The sequence below is a fragment of the Sabethes cyaneus genome, chromosome 2, assembly GCF_943734655.1.
Source record: "Sabethes cyaneus chromosome 2, idSabCyanKW18_F2, whole genome shotgun sequence".
Taxonomy (NCBI): domain Eukaryota; kingdom Metazoa; phylum Arthropoda; class Insecta; order Diptera; family Culicidae; genus Sabethes; species Sabethes cyaneus.
In genome coordinates, this window is record NC_071354.1 from 235,466,983 (window position 1) to 235,484,709 (window position 17,727).

Here is a 17,727-nt window from a genome sequence, read left to right on the forward strand (position 1 = left end):
TACAGAAATATTCCCGTGAATAAGTGGTGAGGGGATACTCAACGTCCAGTTTAAAGAAGTAAAAAAATACGGTTTACACCCGCAGAGTCGATGTTAATTGGGTATTTTAATTTTCTCATGAGAGCGACTTTTTTACCCCATTTGATAGCTTATTGCGAGCTTATTGTATCTGTGTACTGTGTTGTCTACTTACTTACTTACTTATGTGTCCATGTCCGCCGGTCCGGCAGAACAAAAGGATGAAATTAGAGATCTCCACTGCTGATGGTCACCCGCCATGGCTTTTACCTGTCGCCAGGACAGGTTCTCGCCTACAGCCCGGATGTCGCAGACCTTGTTCGCTCCTTTCCTCAAGGTGTGTCCGATCCACTTCCACCTACCTTCACGCATTTCTGTGGCTACCGGACGTTGATGACACCGACGATCGAGTTCCGCATTGGATATCCAGTGAATGATGTATCGCAGGCACCGGTTAATGAATACCTGCAGTTTTTGCGTTGTCTCTGCTGAGACGCACCACGTTTCGCAGGCATACAGCAGTACAGATTTAACGTTTGAATTAAAGATTCGGGTTTTCGTACGTAGAGTGATCTGGTTTGAGCGCCAAATGTTTCGCAGACCTGCAAAGGCACCCTGGCCTTCCTGACCCGTGTAGCTATATCAGTCTTGGTACCACCATCGGGCGTTGTCTGGCAACCAGCACGGAATCCAGCTTGCTGCCGCCAAAGAGTAGCGTCACTCTTCTCCTGGATCCGGTTGAGGATTACCTTACAGAGTGCTTTGAGAGTAATACAGAGCAGCGCGATGCCACACCAGTTATCGTATTCAGTCCTTTCTTAGGAACTTTGACCAATAAGTGGCACTCTCTTGGATTTCATACTCTTGATGGCTGCTACAATTTCATCCAGCGATGGCGCCTCCGAGTTGACGCGAATAATTCGACGAACTGTAGGCGTCATACGCTGCTGGTTTTGTTGGCCTCTGACATTTGAAACTCGGAAGAGTTGTTCAAAATGTTCAGTCCATCGCTTAAGCTGTTCTGTACGGTCAGTCAGTAGCTGGCCAGCTCTGTTCTTTAGCGGCATCTTTGTATTCATCCTGGCACCACTAAGGCGGCGAGAAATATCGTACAACAAACGGTTATCACCATTGGCGGCGGCTGTTTCTCTTTGCCGGCTTTCGCCTCTCTGCGCTCGTCGATCTTCCTCCAAGTTTCATCCGAAATCCACTCACTCCGCCCGGTCGTGATGAAGGCGTTCTTGATGCAGGTCCATTACTCTTCGACGGTTCCACCAGGTGGCAACTCCGAGTCTCGGGATTCAAGTTGTTCGATGAAGGCCCTTTGCACCTCAGGTTTCTCCAATCGGCGGACGTCGTAGCGGCACCCAACTTTCTCCTCCCGTCGTTGGACACGTGCGACGCGCAGACGTATCTCGCCGATAACAAGATGATGGTCGGATGCAATATCAGCGCTGCGTTTGTTGCGTACATAAAGAAGGTTTCTTCGCCATTTCCGGCTGATGCGGATGTGGTCGATTTAGTTTTCTGTTCGGCCGTCGCAAGAAACCCACGTGACTTTATGTACCGGTCTATGGGGGAAGAGCGATCCACCAATGATTACGTTGCTATTACCACAGAATTCTGTAAACAGCTCTCCATTTTCGCTCATCTCTCCCAGGCCATGGCGTCCCATGACGCGTTCAAGGTTTGAGCCAATCTTCGCGTTAAAGTCGCCCAAGTGGATTTGGATGTCCCCTTTCGGGATTTTCTCAACCACGCTGTTCAGCTGGCTGTAAAAACTCTCTTGCTCCTGCAGGTCGGCAGCATCTGTTGGTGCATTCGCTATGACGGCGTTGCTGATATTATTCAGGGTTTTGCGTGAGAAAAAAAGAAAGGGAAGTATTTTTGCTTTTGTCATCACGCACACGTTGACAGTTCGGCATGAGATTTTCTGTAAGTGCGAGCAGCCTACGAAATCTTTTTCAATGCCGCCATCGCGAATAGCACTGAATAGCTGTAAGGTTTCTAACCCGTGTTCTAAATCTGGCAACGATTATTCGCTCGTTTATCGGTTCCCACTTTATCAGGGCCGCATGTGCCACTGGGCTATCAGTAGGAATCAAACTCCTCTTTCTCGAGTAGCATTTTGACCTCGTGTGTCAGAGTAGAGCAAGACTTACCCGGATGATGTCTTGTGTTCGCCAGTACCCGGCCAATGGGTCTCGCTCAGCCCCAGGATTTTAAGCTTCAGGCGGCTAGCTTTCCTTGTAAGTTGAGCTTGCCCTGTTGGGTAAGGGTCAGTATATTCTATGTTCCGATGTTAAAGGTCCCCAGGTTATCAAAAAGCATTTCCAATGCTATTTCAATGCAAGCCAATAAGCGATTAAGTTTCCTATAATGCTTTTTAAATACTATTTTGGCAAAATATGCGCAAATATGCCACTTTACTGCTAGTCCTCTTATAATGCAGACAATGCTTATTTGCAGCTAGTTACCGACAAGAAGAATTTAAATAGAATTGTGGATGCTAATTTAATTATTGGGCCAATAATCCAGAGAGATTTCTTCTTTCATTTTCATTCACTTTTTGTGTTCCGGTACACTAGGCTGTTAACCTACGGTCCTAACCCCGCTGATGGGGCTACCATCTTGATGTGGGTGAGAGCCACTATGTCCCCTTTCCTGTTGGCGTATGACAACCGAGATTGCGTACACCAGTACTCCCAGCCGAGATTGCAGCATAGGTCAACAGCGTAGAGCCGAGATGGTTCGTGCTGTTTCAAATAATCGTTTTCGTTCAACTTGATCTCTGACCACTCGTCGTCATTTGCCCAGTCGTCTCACAAGTTGCAAATCACTTTCGATCTGGTCGAGCCATGTTGCATGTTCAGTCCTCCTGTTCCTGGTGCGGCGCCATAAAACCTATATTTACCCTCCGATGAAGGACTGTGTCATAAAAAGGAATATGGCTTGGAAAAATGCATTCCCAAGTAAACATGACTATCGGGAGTATGCATTGCCGAAATAAACATGCAAGCGATAAGCATAGCAAGAGCTATCGCCGTTTATGATCTTGCTCGCATAAGATGTACAACCAACGTGGAATTCTCCGATTACGAAGGATCATGGGAGAAAGTGTTCACTCTTATCTCGACGCAGCGATTCAACGATGGCTGGCATCTGGGTTTTTCTTTCTGTTCCATATGCGAGGTAATAGCTGGAGTTTTACGATCGTCATCCGGCGAAGTACTCCTTGGAGGGATTGCATATCGTATGTGCAAACCAACGGAGCGCTGGCATCTGTTTTTGGTCTCGTTTCTTCTATCGTTTCGGTTTATGCTAGGCTGACCAGACGTGTCGGATTTTGCGGGACTGTCCCGGATTTGGATGGCTTGTCCCGGAAAGTGTCCCGCATTGATTAATTTTTTAATCGAAACAGTTTCTAAGGATGAAACATAGGAAATTATGTTACATTGAATGAAAAAAACTGCTACTGACACCGCTCGTCAGCCGGCCGGCTCGAACTCCATCTGACCAATGTCGCTGGTGACTGTTCTCTTCATCTTCAGCTTTCGCTTCATTATCCCCCAGTATTTCAATACTGTATGAACCCGGGGACAATTTGGTGCACTCAGCTCTAGTGATCGACATCGGACCGGGTAAAGTCCGGAAAGTCCGGTCCGAAGTCCGATCGGAACGAAATTTTAGAGTCCGATTTTTTACCGGACCGGAACCGGAACGAAGCGTTCCGGAACCGAACCGGACCAGGAATTCCGTTGAATGTCCGGAAAAGTCCGGTGCACTTTTGACAGTAAAACTGACCACAGTGGAAACTGTCGCACTGTCGAACCAGGGAAATGCGTGTTCATAAGAATCTCCAACGTTTCCCTAGTAGTAACAGTGAGACTGCCATTTTCTTTTCACAATTGCCCTAGGCCAGTATTATGGTCTTTGGCTAACGCTTTTTGGAGTCGTACCGCCACAGGCAGAGTCTGGATGCTTTCGCAAAGCTTGACTCTGGACTTTCTTTTGGCTTTGCGAAGCTCTGCGTTGTATTTGGTGAGAGATGTCCTGTAGGCCCCCCAATTAGACGTGATCTTAGCCCTGTTGAATAAACGCCTAGCCTCCCGAAGAAGGTTGCTGAGCGATTCATTCCACCAGGGCACGACACGGTAGATTATTTGCGTGATTAACGGACAGTTTGTAGTATAAGCATCAATAATCCTACTTTGTAGGTCATTGGCTTCAGCGTCAAGCTCAGCTGGTGTGCGTATATTAATATGACAGGAATTCCGAGAGTTTCCCAGATGTTCTCTGAATGAACTCCAGTTGGTTTTCTTCGGATTTCCGTATTGTTCTCTCCTGAGAGAGTTTACCTCAATATCAAAACCGATATGCCTGTGGTCTGATAAACTTAGTTCGTCAGACATGCCAGTTTTTGACCTTCTCAGCTATGAAAATGCTGCACAGAGTGAGATCTAGGACCTCATCTCTGATAGCATTAACAAAAGTTTCGAACATTTTACTTTGAAGAAAGTTTCAGCATGGCTTAAGTGTTCGAAGTTTGAATCAGAACAGTACCTAGTTAGCAGCTAGGCTTTACTTTGCTTTATTTAACTTCGGCGATAATCCGTGTATCGAATCCATGCCGAATTCAGGAGCCGTCTCCACATTTCTCGGTCTTGGCCTGCCTCTCTCCAGTCGCCCCTAACACCCGCTGCTCTAGCATCCTCGTCAACGGCGCTCATCCAACGGGTACGGGGTCTGCCTCGAAATCGTCGGCCTCTATCGGGTTCTCTGCTAAATGCAAAATGCAATAAAATTTTCTCGGCAATCCAGGAAAAATATTAGTTGGAACAAGTTTTCCACATAATTTTCTATGACGGTGCAAAATTCTAAAGAAATGTTGGAAAGCCTAAGTTCTAAGTCTTGGAAAATTTAGATATATTTTTTTCTTATTTGATAATTCATTATCTGTTACTGTCAAAAACTTCACTGCAGTGATTTTGTTTTTCTACAGGAGTTTTCCGCCCCCATGAAAAATTTTGAGAAAAACTTTTTCTAACTGGTATTTTTGCTAAGCGGCTGAGATTTTTTTTGCAATTTCATAAAACAAATTGTTCAAGAGTTATCAACTTTTGAAACAAGTGATGTCCGAGAAAACTGGAAAATTTGATTTGAATCTTTCTGGGAAAAGAAAAATCGCGAACTTAAATTAAGTCATGAATTCATTCATTATAAAATCATTAAAAAGTTTATAAACTATGCTCGCATGCAAAATTTCATGAAATTCTAAGAACCTTTGGCCCACTTTATATGATAATTTTGAAAAATGCTTATAGCTGAGGGGGTTAGAAGGAAAGGGGTGTAAGTGACCAAATTGAAAAAATTGAGATAATGGTAAGAAACGATACTTTGAGCATGGTTTTATGCAAGCATGCTAGAAAACTCACGTCAAAATTTTACCGTTTAATTACTTTTTTATAAACTTGAAAAAAAAACCTGCAAAATAAAAGTTGGTTTTCACCTAGAAGGAAAGGGGTGTAAGTGCACTATATGAGTAATTCCAGCTAAACTAACGTCAAGACTAACTCGTCAAGAGTAACTTTTCAAAATGGCGTATTTATAAAAGAGATTCTTTCAAAATATATCTCGAAAACTACTTATTTATCAAAAATGGTCAACGGAAAAGTTGTTGGAGATTAAGTGTAGTTTCGGAGAAAAATACAATGAAAGAAAATGCAAAATCAAAATAAAAATCATAAAACGTGAATTATCTCAAAACATGTCCCCTCAGATTTGTCTCATTTTTATTAAAGATAGCTTAAAACATTTTCTAAAGCTGTCGAAGAGCTATTGATGTACACTCTTTAAGCTTTTTTTTAATCTGACAAATTTTTAAAGATATCCAAATTTTACTTTTTTTGTAAAACTAAAACTAAATTCTACGCATAATTTTGAACAAATTATGACATATAAACAAAACAGCCGTTTTGAAGTTAGGTCATTACAAATATTTTATGAAGTTTTTGTCATTCCGACGTGGGGCCACTGAAGGGGGATTACTAAGATCATGACTTAAGGCAAAGGCAACTACAAAAAGGTGATATATAAATTAGCGCCACCCGTTGAAAAAAATTTGAACTGTTTTCTAAATCATTTTGAAAATGAATGTCACCTGAATGACATTTCCAGCGTAAAATACAGCCCACACAAGTATATTACATGTACGCTGGCGCCACGTATTTAAACAATTTTCCCGAAGAAAGTAATATTTTTGGTAGTTCATATCATGATAAACGATATACGCATATACGGATATACGCTAGCGCCAGCCGATGAGAAAATTCTGAACTATTTTCTATACCATCTTGAAGGTGACTGTCAGTTGTATAAACTTTTCGAAGGCCACTACTTTCTAGGTAATCCGTAGCGTTAGTTACCTGTGCAGTAATTTTGCATATACGGTAGCACCACGTAGTGAGGCAATTCTGCACTATTTTCTATACCATCTATACCAGCCTTGCATGCTATTACTCAAACAGCTTTCCCGAAGAAAGTAATATTTGAGGCTACATGGATTATAACCTATAGCAAATAAAACGAGGTCGCATTGCACACTAACGCCGCACGTTGAAAATATTCTGAACTATTTTTAGTGCCTTCTCCGAGATGACAGTCATTTGAACAACCTTCTCGAAGACTGCAACTTTCTAAATAGTCAGTAGCGTAAGATACAGACTATACAAGAATATTAGATATGCACTAGCACCACGTAGCGAGAAAATCCTAAACTACTACTGCCTGCTCGCTAACCTACCTTTTAACGAAGATGATTGTAATATGACTTCAAGATATACACTTGCACCTTTTCTCTCTAAGTAGTAATTCCTTATAATCGCTTGGAATGAAAAGGGTATCTTAGTAGGAAAGGGCTGTAAGTGCAAATAACATTTTCAAAAATGTCTTCTAAATCTCGAAAATCAAAGTGCTTTTCCAAGACATCAATAGAATTTAATAAAGAAATGTTAACATAACCATAGTGCGTCATTAGTTTTGTATTATATGGCCTGACGAATTTTCTAGATGTTAACTTTGGAGCTCGATTTTATCGAAATTTACTTTTTGTCATTTACACCCCTTTTCTTCTGATCCACTCAATTGCTGCTAATCATAGCAGACTTGAATTTTTTTTATTCAATTATAGTCACTTTAGCCAGCTTGGGTCATTCATGACTTCTGCGGGGTTGGGATTTGAACCCGGGTCCCCGGCGTGAGAGTGGTGAATGCTAACCACTACGTGGTTCAATCAAGTTCTATACCGACGGATCAAAGGTGGGAGTCAAAACGGGTGCTGGAGTGTACGGCCCCAGAACTAGAATATCTATAGCAATGGGAGATTGGCCAACAGTTTTCCAGGCTGAGATACCAGCTATAATAGAATGTGCAAACGTCTGTCTCAAAAGGAAATACAGACATGCCAATATCTGCATTTTCTCTGACAGTCAAGCGGCACTAAAAGCGCTTAAAGCTTTTAAGTGTTTCTCAAAACTTGTCTGGAATTGCATTTGTCTCTTACGGCAACTGAGCCAGGTAAACTCGGTAAACCTGTACTGGGTCCCTGGTCATTGCGGAATAGACGGAAATGAAGTCGCAGACGAACTAGCCAAATGTGGTTCTAACTCTCCATTCACAGGTCCGGATCCATTCTGCGGTATCTCGGACTGTGTGATGAAAAGTGGGTTGAAACAATGGGAGAGCCGAATGATTATGGCCAATTGGATGGCTGTACAGTCGCTCAAACAATCAAAGAAATTTATAATGCCTAGTATTAAGGTTACTCAGAAGCTGCTGAGTCTCAATAAGAGAGACCTCAGCACGTTTACCGGTCTGGTGACAGGACATTGCCCGAGTAAATATCATCTTCGGAATCTCGGTTTCGTGCAAGATGATATTTGTCGCCTGTGCAATACCGAGAGCGAAACCTCGGAACACTTACTCTGCAATTGTGGAGCACTAATAGGACGCAGACTGCAGTATCTCAAAAAGGCCCTACTAGAGCCTAGGGAGATCTGGTTTGCGTCGCCGATCAGGACTATAAGGTTTATAAACCAAGTCATCCCTGATTGGCACCTGTCTCGCTCCAGCTTCCAGCCTACCACTTCTTCAATAAGTGATAGGTAAGCCTGAAGCGTACAGCAAAAGAGACAATGGGGCATACCACAATAGTTCAAAATAATGGACGCAGTGGTGAGAGTACCCAATAAAAAAAAAAAAAAACCACTACGCCGGGACTGACCCCATCAGCAGAGTTGAATGGAGAACATTTTGTTGGTTACTTCTAAAGTTACAGCTGTTTGTATCAAACGTGTCCTTAGTGCATAAAAACTTTAATTGTGTTTTTATCGAAATCATATTTCTAACTTCGGTACGTTATTATTTCACAAACCACTTACTGCTATTTTTTATAAAGCGGATAAAATTATCTTCTTTTTGACCCATCGTTTTAGCATTGGTATTGCATTTTTTGAATTTTTAGAGGCGGTGAGACAATTTTTTTTATTAAAAAGCTGACTTTTATGTCTGAATGTGCACCATTTTGGAAAGCGCTTAAATTTTCGAAAAAAGGTAGGTCAAACAGAAAATAACTTAGTTTAGGAATTTTCCATGACGGGTAAGCTACCAAGCACCAGTCAATGGTGACGCAATTTTTTATATAATCCGTTTCAAGGAGCCGGATAGCGTTTAGAAGTTACAGAATACAGGTTCCACACATTCAAAGCTTTGCCTTTGACATTTACTTACTTTTTTAAAATTCGTGAATTTTGCATCTGAACAATTTCGGACTTCCGGACCGGAATCGGACCGGAACCGGAACAGAGCTAAATCGGACCGGAACGAAATCGGACCTAAAAAGTTCGTTCCGATTTTTTACCGGACCGGACCGGACCGGAACCCGGACTTCAATTTTCGTTCCGATGTCGAACACTATCAGCTCTTTTACGATGAACTGAAGTCCATTGTCCATTGTAGCATGCATGCTGAGACTGCGGCAAGCTATCATGGGACTTAATGAAGGACAAAATCCGCCTGGTGAAGCACTGGTTTTCACACGAATGCCAATGAAACAGATCCCTTGCCAAGTCATGACCTTTTATCACGAACCCATCCCCAAAAACAAACTCTAATCTGCTACAAATCCTACCGCGAGCCAGAGCATGAAGAATTTAACCACTGGATTTGGCTGGAATCGACCTTCTTCGAAGCTTATTCATCATCGAGTCAGACACATGTATCGCATTTCGTCACCACCCGGCCGCACAGCCCACTCGACCGGATTCTAGCATTTGTTTATTGTTTGAGGCTTCTGTTGGGCTCCCCACTTGCTCGGTAACACTTGTAGCCATTCCGAGACAGATTTGCCGTACAGTGTAGTATTCAGTTTTTTTTGCCGAAGCACAATCCGTGATGCTGAGATCAGCCTTGACTTTCCGAATGACCCTCAACCGCAAATGACGATCAAGAGTTCAACTCCAACATCTGGCCTGCGCCTTCTGGACAGCCCTGAGTGCTTCCTTGCATCTCTCAATTACTCACACCACACTTTTAGGATAATCCGTCACTCCCGCCAACTCCCCCCAAGTAACATTTTTGTTGTATAATAGCTTAGTAAACTATTGTACAGCTAATTCCCGTGGAACAAGTGCTTGATTAGCTATTGCACAACAAAAATGTTACGCACATAATTACTTTAATTTCTCCTGCTGCATGATGAATATCTCGAAATCACGTCACCATTAAACTGCGAAAAAATATACCGAGCAGAACTGTTTACAAATAACACAATGTTACCAAAAGTTAGCATCCACAGCCACTGGGAGCGCCGCTATCGCCAAAATGAAGTGCCCAATTTCTAAATGATCCCATCTTTACTATCAAACCGATTTAACAAATAAGCTATTCAATATGTCCCGCATTCATCCAAAAAAAATCTGGTCACTTTAGTTTATGCCGATACAACGACGCCCAACGTGAACATGCCGATGCTAATTATGTTATGTTAGGGACCAATTTTTTATGTAGGGCTAGGCTAGGGTTAGTTTTATTAGCTTTAAGTTAGAAAGTGGAGTAAATAGGGAAAAGAGTAAATATGAGAAAAGACGCGTTTTCACTGATAAGGAAAAATCGGTATCACCAAAGCCCTACCCAAACCTTCGTGATTTCCAAAGTTTCGCACTGGTGCCAGTGGGTTGGTAGAAGAGAACTGTCGTCCGGCATTATTACGACGTGTCCGGCCGACCGTAGCCTACCGGCTATCGCCAGATGAACGATGGGAATCTTGAAGCAGTGCCTGTAGCCTGTACACTGTTCAATTGATCTCTCGGTAGCTTTGTTGATATCTTTGCGTGAGAAAAAAGTGCTTCAGATCACCAGACATGGGGAAACTGCCAATTTTATACATCGCAGGCCGTTACTATTCGTGTCGGTGTACAGGCTATGGTTTTTCATCACCGGTCTATGCATTTATTCCCTGCCGACCTTGGGTTTATATTCCCGATTACGATTTTAATGTCCCGTGACGAATGTGTCGCTGTCATACCGAAGCTGTGCCTTCTCATCGTTGGGTCTACACTCGTGCGGATAGTGCACGTTGATGATGCTATAATTGAAGAAACAGTTGTTTATCCTTAATAGACACATCCTTTTGTTGATCTATCACGCGATCTTGCAATCTACCCAACATTACAAAGACCATTCCTAGGTTGTAGGTAGTGCCACCAACGCTCTGATAAACGGTCAATCGCGAAGTGAAACTACGGGTGGTCGACCTAAGCTAAGCTAAGCTAAGTACCACCACCGTTCTGATAAAAACTGGGTCTTTCCGCCGCTAATCTTCCAAACCTTCTTTCCTTTGTGATACATTTCTTACTGAACTGCGATGCCGAGTTTGCGTAGTTCAAGCTGCTCGAGCAGTACCCGATTACCACATACGAAATTCAGTAATATGTTCTTGGTTTGCCATTTAGTATTATATTTAGTATTTTAGGGCCACGTTACCGAGTCTCGTGATAGGGCTGACATCTTAGCTTTACTGTCGACACAATACATTTCTTAATGCAGCCGCACACTCCGGATCAAACGATGGTATGCGTCGTTCCTAACCTGGAGTACCGCCGCTCACTTGGTTATCGTCAAGCCGTCAAGAGCCGCCCCAACATGGGAACAGACGTTCAAGGCTGACAAGACTTTTTTGTTTCCTACTACAATTAGCATTCACATGAGTGTCTCCTTCCATATTGGTATATGACCATAGTTTCTGCTTGTATTTCAGTTAGTGTCATGAGAAGACAGGGATAGGTATTGCTGGTTAAGAGGCTAAAGACCACTATGGGGCCTATTTTATTCCTGCAGGTCCGCAAGGCACCGGCGGTATGCGTCATTTAGCCGTTCACCAACCATCATCAAAGTTGATCATCTACGAAACACTAACAAGAACGGTAGCCCCCTATGGTCACATGTGTGATGCTCGTGAAGGACCAGCGCCTTCTTAATTCCGTTGAACGGTAGGAATTGCGCAGATGAATGACCCAACACGCAGAATGTTTGGCTTCATCAGCTGCTAGAAAAACCACGTGATTCATCGTCTGCGTTGAGCTGGACATGTCGTTAGGATGCCGTACGATAGTCCTGTGTCCTGGTCCTTGAAAACGACGGAACGAGCCGAAGAGGTGCACAGCGGACATGTTGAATCGACCAAGGGAAAGCGGATTTGCGAATGCCATGAATTGGGGAATTGGGGAGTTGAATGGGGATGACGTCTGCGATACAGCGACGGCCACAGAAGCCTTTTTTTTGGTTATCTAACTAATCCGTACTGTAAAAGTGAAGTAAAGCATAAACCTATTAGGCGTTGTTCATGAATGCTACTCAAAGTGTTTCGCTTGATAATGCAATATATTTATTTTTATATTTTAGGATTGATACGGTCAAGAAGTTTCAATTAACGACCTCCATAAAATAGAAGATCTTTTTTTCAGTGCTTTAAATAAACTAATTTAAGATTATTCTTAGTCTTACCTCTATGGATGCTGCATTCGAATTTGATATTCAATTTTTTGCGATTATTCCGGCTTAGAGTAACTTAATTATCTAAATTGTTCTTCTTTAACGACAAATTCAAAATCGTCAAGTGAATTCATTGTCCTCTTCTGCGCGTTTTCATGACTTGAGCTAACATCGTTCGAATTGGCCCAGGATTCGCACGCGTAACTGCCGGGATTGCAGAGATTCGACCCTTCGCCACTATATTCTATCGGCGGTGAAGTGCTTGACTGGCTGCGACTGACCGATGACCGTGGCAGTGATGTCGGTGCATTCAGCGCTTTGTGAACATTTCGCACGTGCGAAAAATAATTCGATACCTTCCAATTGCCTCCGACCCGCTCCGGCCGGCAGGTAATATCGTTCCGCTCCGTGCAGAATACGCACCGTATACGAGCAACTAGACCGCTATCATCGGCATCCAGCACCTCCACCCGGACACCTGCAACACGGTTGCAAAAATCGATCTGCTCAACACTGCCGTCGCACCTATAAAGAAAAAAAATAGAATAACCATTTTTCAAAATAAAAAATAAGTTACCTTTCATTGTAAAAATCAATAATTTTTCTTTTCACTTCTGCTGCATTCGATTCATGGGACCCTTGCGACTGCCAGTCTCTTTCACGTTTCTCCGCAAATCGCAGGTAATAGTTGATACCTTTTCGCTGTATACACGCGGCAATAAGTTTCAAAATAGCACGTTCACCTGCCATAAATCTGAACCGCTCCGGAGCGTTTATGAATCTGCCGAAATATTTTTGCATCGAGGGATCCCGCGCCGGTTTTCCCATTATTTCCGGCAGTTGCCGTATGTCGGTTTCGATGGCCGTAATTTCCTCACTGCCGATGTATGCCAGGGCAGAGTTGATATATTCGGTCACCTCTAGAACGTGCCGTATGGTGTCCGGAATCCGGCCCACGTCTTTTGAGAGGCAATTCCAGAAGTGATCCTGCCAAAAAAAAGGATTAACATTTGATTTTTTGCAATGTTATTATGCTTACCATCGATTGTCCTGTAGCCATTACTGACTTTTATTTCTCAGCAGTCTACAATGCAGTTTATCGTAAATATTTTGCAGAAAAATCATCAACTAAAATTAGTTTGGTTTTAAATCGTTGAATCGAATAAAATCAGGTATGCAAATTATATTTAATTTTGCTTTATATGCTTTCATTCGTAAACAAAATGCGAAGTGCACGCTAAAAAGGTTTTACTTATGCAGGTACACTTGAAATTGACCCACGCACAACCCTGTGGTCGATACTTTGTTAAAACCCTGTTTGATCTGTTTGTGTCGTTTGTGTTTGAGACTGGCTGTCGTGCGGGTGCGAAGGAGATAAGCATAAAAAAACAAAAAGCATAGTTCTTTTGTCCGGTCTCCTCCCTTTGCATAAACGATTGAATTCGTCTGCGGCAGAGCAGCAGTCGCAGAGCAGTGCTAGAAGGCTAGATTGAGTTGAATTGAGAAGTAAGTAAAGCAGGTAAAGGTGAATCATCACGGTGCCAATTAATACGTATATAGCTTTGTTCGTCCAGTTTGATCGGTTAAGAATGTCCGCTTCCGGTGTGCTAAAGTCCGTTCGAGAGGACGATTTCTTGGAGTACTTTCTGTTTCCGACCGGTCTGGACCAAAAGGATGTTTCGCTGGAGAACAGTGAACCCCTGCTGGAGTGTCTCCAGGGAAAGGTCAATAAACTGGCAAAGGACTTCTGTCAGCGCTACATCTGGCATCGGGACGAGTTCAAGGTTGCTATGCGGAAGGGTGATCTCCAGCAGCGCATGTTGATCGAGGCGAATGGCTTCGAGAACGAGAATGGTAAATATTTTATTCATCATAAGTAATAAATTTTGTCAGCTAGTCAGTGCACTGCCATAAATAGTCGTCTAGTCGTCACCTCTATTTTGGCTGCAGTCTAGCTTTTTTGCATAGAAGATTGATTTTAAACTGCGTCTATTTTTAGTTCAGCTGCCACCTCATCTGCACGGAATAACGCATTATGGGGATAATGTACAGGATGAATGGTTTATTGTGTCGTTACTGTTTCATTTAACTCGCCAAATTCCGGAACTGGTGGTGCGAGTAGTGGATTCAGATGGAGAATTTTTACTGATTGAGGCGGCTGAACATTTGCCCCGTTGGGCAAATCCGGACCGATGCGAAGGTCGAGTTTTTATTTGCGATGGCGAATTACACTTGGTTGGCACGGAGGATCAGAACGAAGCGTTCCCAATGGAGCGTGTCTTTCGGGAGCTGAGCTCGGAATCTCGTTCCAAGTGGGTGGTTTCGAAGAGCATACAAACCTGTATTGATGAGCGGATTCGGGATTTTCCGGAAAAAATTGGGGACAATCTTCACCGAGCCACTCTTTATGTTCCTGTTGGAGTGGCGGCCGTTTTGGAAGAGAATCCCCGATTGATTTCTGCCGCGGTGTTGGCGTTCTGCAATCGTGATCCCATCGACTTGAAAGTGTGCCGGGCGATGCGGTATTTTCCTCCAGAGAGCTGTGTTTATACGAGTGTAGTGTTCACTAGATGTTTGTACGCGATGTTGTTGCACAGCAACTACCTTCCTGACAGAAGAACTGGTTGGAGTCTACCTTTGGCAAGCGATGCCAACTATAAGGCATATCTGTTGGGTTTGAAATTGGCTTGTGGCTTCGAAATATTAGCATCACAAGCACGGTCTGCCTCATCACTGGAAACGGACAAAGGGTGGAAAAATTATTTCGAATCTCTCAAGTCGAAAGGTTATTTTCAGGAAAATATCGAAGGATCTCAGGAGTATGTCCGTTTATTAAACGTAGCACAAAGTTATTATCGGGACCACAGTGACTCGATGAAGTTTACTCCGAAAATAGGAGAGGAAATTGTCTCCATTCTCAAACGCAACGACTACGATGCGGAGGAACTGCGGAAACAAGGACTCGATCTACCAACTCCAGACGATGACAGCTGGATTAACGTTTCTCCGGAAGAGTTGGACGAAATATTGACCAAAAGGTATGGCTCCCGAAAGCTATTTTCACTCAACGGCAACGTGGATGCTCAGGAGTTTTCCAGTATGGTGAGCGATTTTCTAGACAAAAAAAGCGAATTTGATGGCGTAGATCAAACAGATGCGCAGGTTGATCCGCTGTCGCCGGTCAGACCGAAACGTACCAAAAGCAAGTCAAAGACTGATGTTCAACCAATACCTCCACCTCTTCATCAACCGATCGACTTTGACCCGGATGCGTTCGGTGCCCATGTCAAGAATTTGCTAGACCTGGTCATACCGGAAGACCGGTGGGACTCGTCCGACAATTCGGACATGAGCGATTACGGCGAGGAAGACTATGATCAAAACATCGAGGAAATGTCCCCGACAAGAAGCGGCAGAGCCGCCAAGAATGCAATTCAAACGTACATGGACCAGATGGATCGAGAACTGGCTCAAACAACCATAGGAAAAAGTTTCGAAACCGAGCTTGGCGGTGCTGGGCCGGAAACTCGGACCGACTCGGATGATTTCGATGACATTGAAAGCTTCAAACCGGTCAACATCGATGTCAACACGCTCAGGAATATGATGGAAAGCTACCAGGCGCAGATTGGTGGCCCCGGACCGGCGGCCAATTTGCTCGGTTCCATGGGCGTGCAGATTTCGCGTGCTTCCAACGGGGAAACTTCGTCCGGGTCAAACGCACAGCGTGGAAGCACTCAGCAAACCGATGTGTGAACTACTGTCGTGCCATTCATGTTTTGTTCGGTATCTTACTTAACCCAGCATAGGCTTAAAGCTTCTCCTCTCCAGCTAATGCAATCAGTTAGGCGTTAGGTTATGGTTAAGAATTTATTAAATAAGACAAATATTGTTCGAATCAGGGGACCACCCGAGTGGTCCGTCATTGCTGAAGTTTATATGTATTGTTAGTCTAGTAGCTTTTTTTGAAAGACCTCATGACGCACCAAACGGAATACGAATGTTTTCTGTATTTTCGCACACGTACTGTTTAGACATTAGTTGTAAGAGATGCCATATAAGCTACCGTCTTCGTGTTGGTACGAAAAATAAGGTTACATTCTGAGGATTATAATAAAGATTTTAAGTCTATGCAGATCCCGATGCATTTTACGCGTTTAGGCAAATAAAAGAGCAGCTTGGAAGATTACTCTACTCTGGCAAATAAAATCCATGAAAAGACATTTTCTCGGTGTTTTAAACTATACATTACTTATAGGTAGAGGGTTTAGAATGAAAACTGGCCTTTACACTACCTCGAATAACATGTACCTCTAATTCTAAGTCTTTCAATTTCTATTTGTGGACTTCAAGGCGGCGTACGATTTAGTCAAATGAGAACTGAAGTTTTTAAAGCGTCTTAGTAGAGTACGAAACCTGGAATTAAATCAAAAGAAAACTTTTCTTTTTATTTAATTCCAAATGGAAACTGTTATTCAATATTGCCTTGGAAGGTGAAATACGAAGGGCGATCGTGGAAAGGAACGGGACTACCATCACGAAATCTCACATGCTTCTTGGAAAATGGAGTTTAGCGCCGACGCATGAACCACGAGCTGTGTCATATATACAAATATGCTGATATAGTGAACGTAGTACAATGTGGCAGTTTGAAGTGAGCTGAGCATGTGGCCAGAATGTCCGATGAAAGAGTAGCCAAAACTCTTCAGCAGAGAACCACGGAAAGGCGGTAGACTTCGGGACAGATCTCACATCCGATTGGATCTGCGCTATCGAGAACGATGCACGTTTCGCTGGTGTTCGAGGGGATTGGGGAACTACAGCCCAGGACCGACAGTACTGGAGGACCGTAATTCGTTTGGCGCAGGATCGAAAACGGACCTTCGTCACTAAAGTAAGTAAGTTATTCTAACTCTTTCAATATGCGTGAATGTCATTGGCTGGAGCAACGATTTATGAGCTAAATATTCTTTGTTCTCGTCGACGGCCTTAATCTAACTATCGTTTGAGGGGTTATACGGCATTCTCAAACATGTTCCGCTCATTGTATTCTACCTCTATCAACTTACTGAACACTTAAGGCTTGTTCGCGACAAAATCTGGACACCTCAATTTTGCAATAAAACAAATTTGCTAGAAGTTTAATCCATGAAACAATTTCATATCATTTATCATGGTGTATCTAGATATGGTGAAACGCTAATGTGAAATAGTAGGCGAAGTGGAGCATATGCTTTTGTTGTGCAGGGCAGGAGACGAAACGTTGCTCTGTGACGTAGGAAGTTTGCAGCTTTTTTTCGTTGCTTTGAGAATAAACAATAACCAAAGCAACGAGCAGCTTTGCAGCTATATTGACAACTGTAAACAGGTATCGCTTGCCGCATGTTGAAGCATTTTTTTTCGTTTTGGAAAAATTAAAACCAAGGTAAGTACGTAATATTGTACTAATATTCCCAAGCGAGTCTAATGCATACTTTTTAGATGCCTTGTTTCTGCGCGGTAGTGGGATGCGGCAACAAACTGTCCCGTAACCCAGACGTCACGTATCATCATTTTCCACGAAACACAGAACGGCTGAGGTACTGGATAAGATTTTGCGGTCGTGAAGATCGTTGGATCCCGCAGAAGAATCAGGGAATTTGTTCGTGTCATTTCAACGAG

General features: G+C 43.2%; 2 protein-coding genes across 3 annotated transcripts; one reads left to right on the top strand and one right to left on the bottom strand.

The window, feature by feature from the left end:
- Positions 1-12,043: 12,043 nt before the first annotated feature.
- On the bottom strand, positions 12,044-13,182 carry LOC128737918 (uncharacterized). Its single transcript, XM_053832693.1, has 3 exons — positions 13,106-13,182; positions 12,644-13,053; positions 12,044-12,591 (listed from the first exon to the last, which is right to left on the bottom strand). The coding sequence occupies exons 1-3, from the start codon at positions 13,124-13,126 to the stop codon at positions 12,147-12,149; spliced, it is 876 nt and encodes a 291-aa protein (XP_053688668.1). The 5' UTR covers positions 13,127-13,182; the 3' UTR covers positions 12,044-12,146.
- Positions 13,183-13,441: 259 nt separating this feature from the next.
- On the top strand, positions 13,442-16,261 carry LOC128734802 (protein ecdysoneless). 2 transcript variants are annotated; one of them, XM_053829153.1, is made up of 3 exons: positions 13,442-13,572; positions 13,627-13,920; positions 14,066-16,261. In XM_053829153.1, the coding sequence occupies exons 2-3, from the start codon at positions 13,656-13,658 to the stop codon at positions 15,820-15,822; spliced, it is 2,022 nt and encodes a 673-aa protein (XP_053685128.1). In that variant the 5' UTR covers positions 13,442-13,572; positions 13,627-13,655; the 3' UTR covers positions 15,823-16,261. The 2 variants fall into 2 exon arrangements, with proteins under 2 accessions (XP_053685128.1, XP_053685129.1); XM_053829154.1 differs by having other exon boundaries at positions 13,547-13,572; positions 13,641-13,920.
- The last annotated feature ends 1,466 nt before the right edge of the window (positions 16,262-17,727 follow it).

What these genes read in the sequence shown, in the direction of transcription:
- LOC128737918 (XM_053832693.1), bottom strand. Translation starts at nt 13,126, where the DNA reads ATGGCTACAGGACAATCGATG. An exon ending in TGGCTACAGGACAATCGATG is followed by an intron (nt 13,054 to 13,105) that starts GTAAGCATAATA and finishes TTTTTTTGGCAG; the next exon opens with GATCACTTCTGGAATTGCCT. An exon ending in ATTGATTTTTACAATGAAAG is followed by an intron (nt 12,592 to 12,643) that starts GTAACTTATTTT and finishes TTTTCTTTATAG; the next exon opens with GTGCGACGGCAGTGTTGAGC.
- LOC128734802 (XM_053829153.1), top strand. Translation starts at nt 13,656, where the DNA reads ATGTCCGCTTCCGGTGTGCTAAAGTCCGTTCGAGAGGACGATTTCTTG. An exon ending in TGGCTTCGAGAACGAGAATG is followed by an intron (nt 13,921 to 14,065) that starts GTAAATATTTTA and finishes GTCTATTTTTAG; the next exon opens with TTCAGCTGCCACCTCATCTG.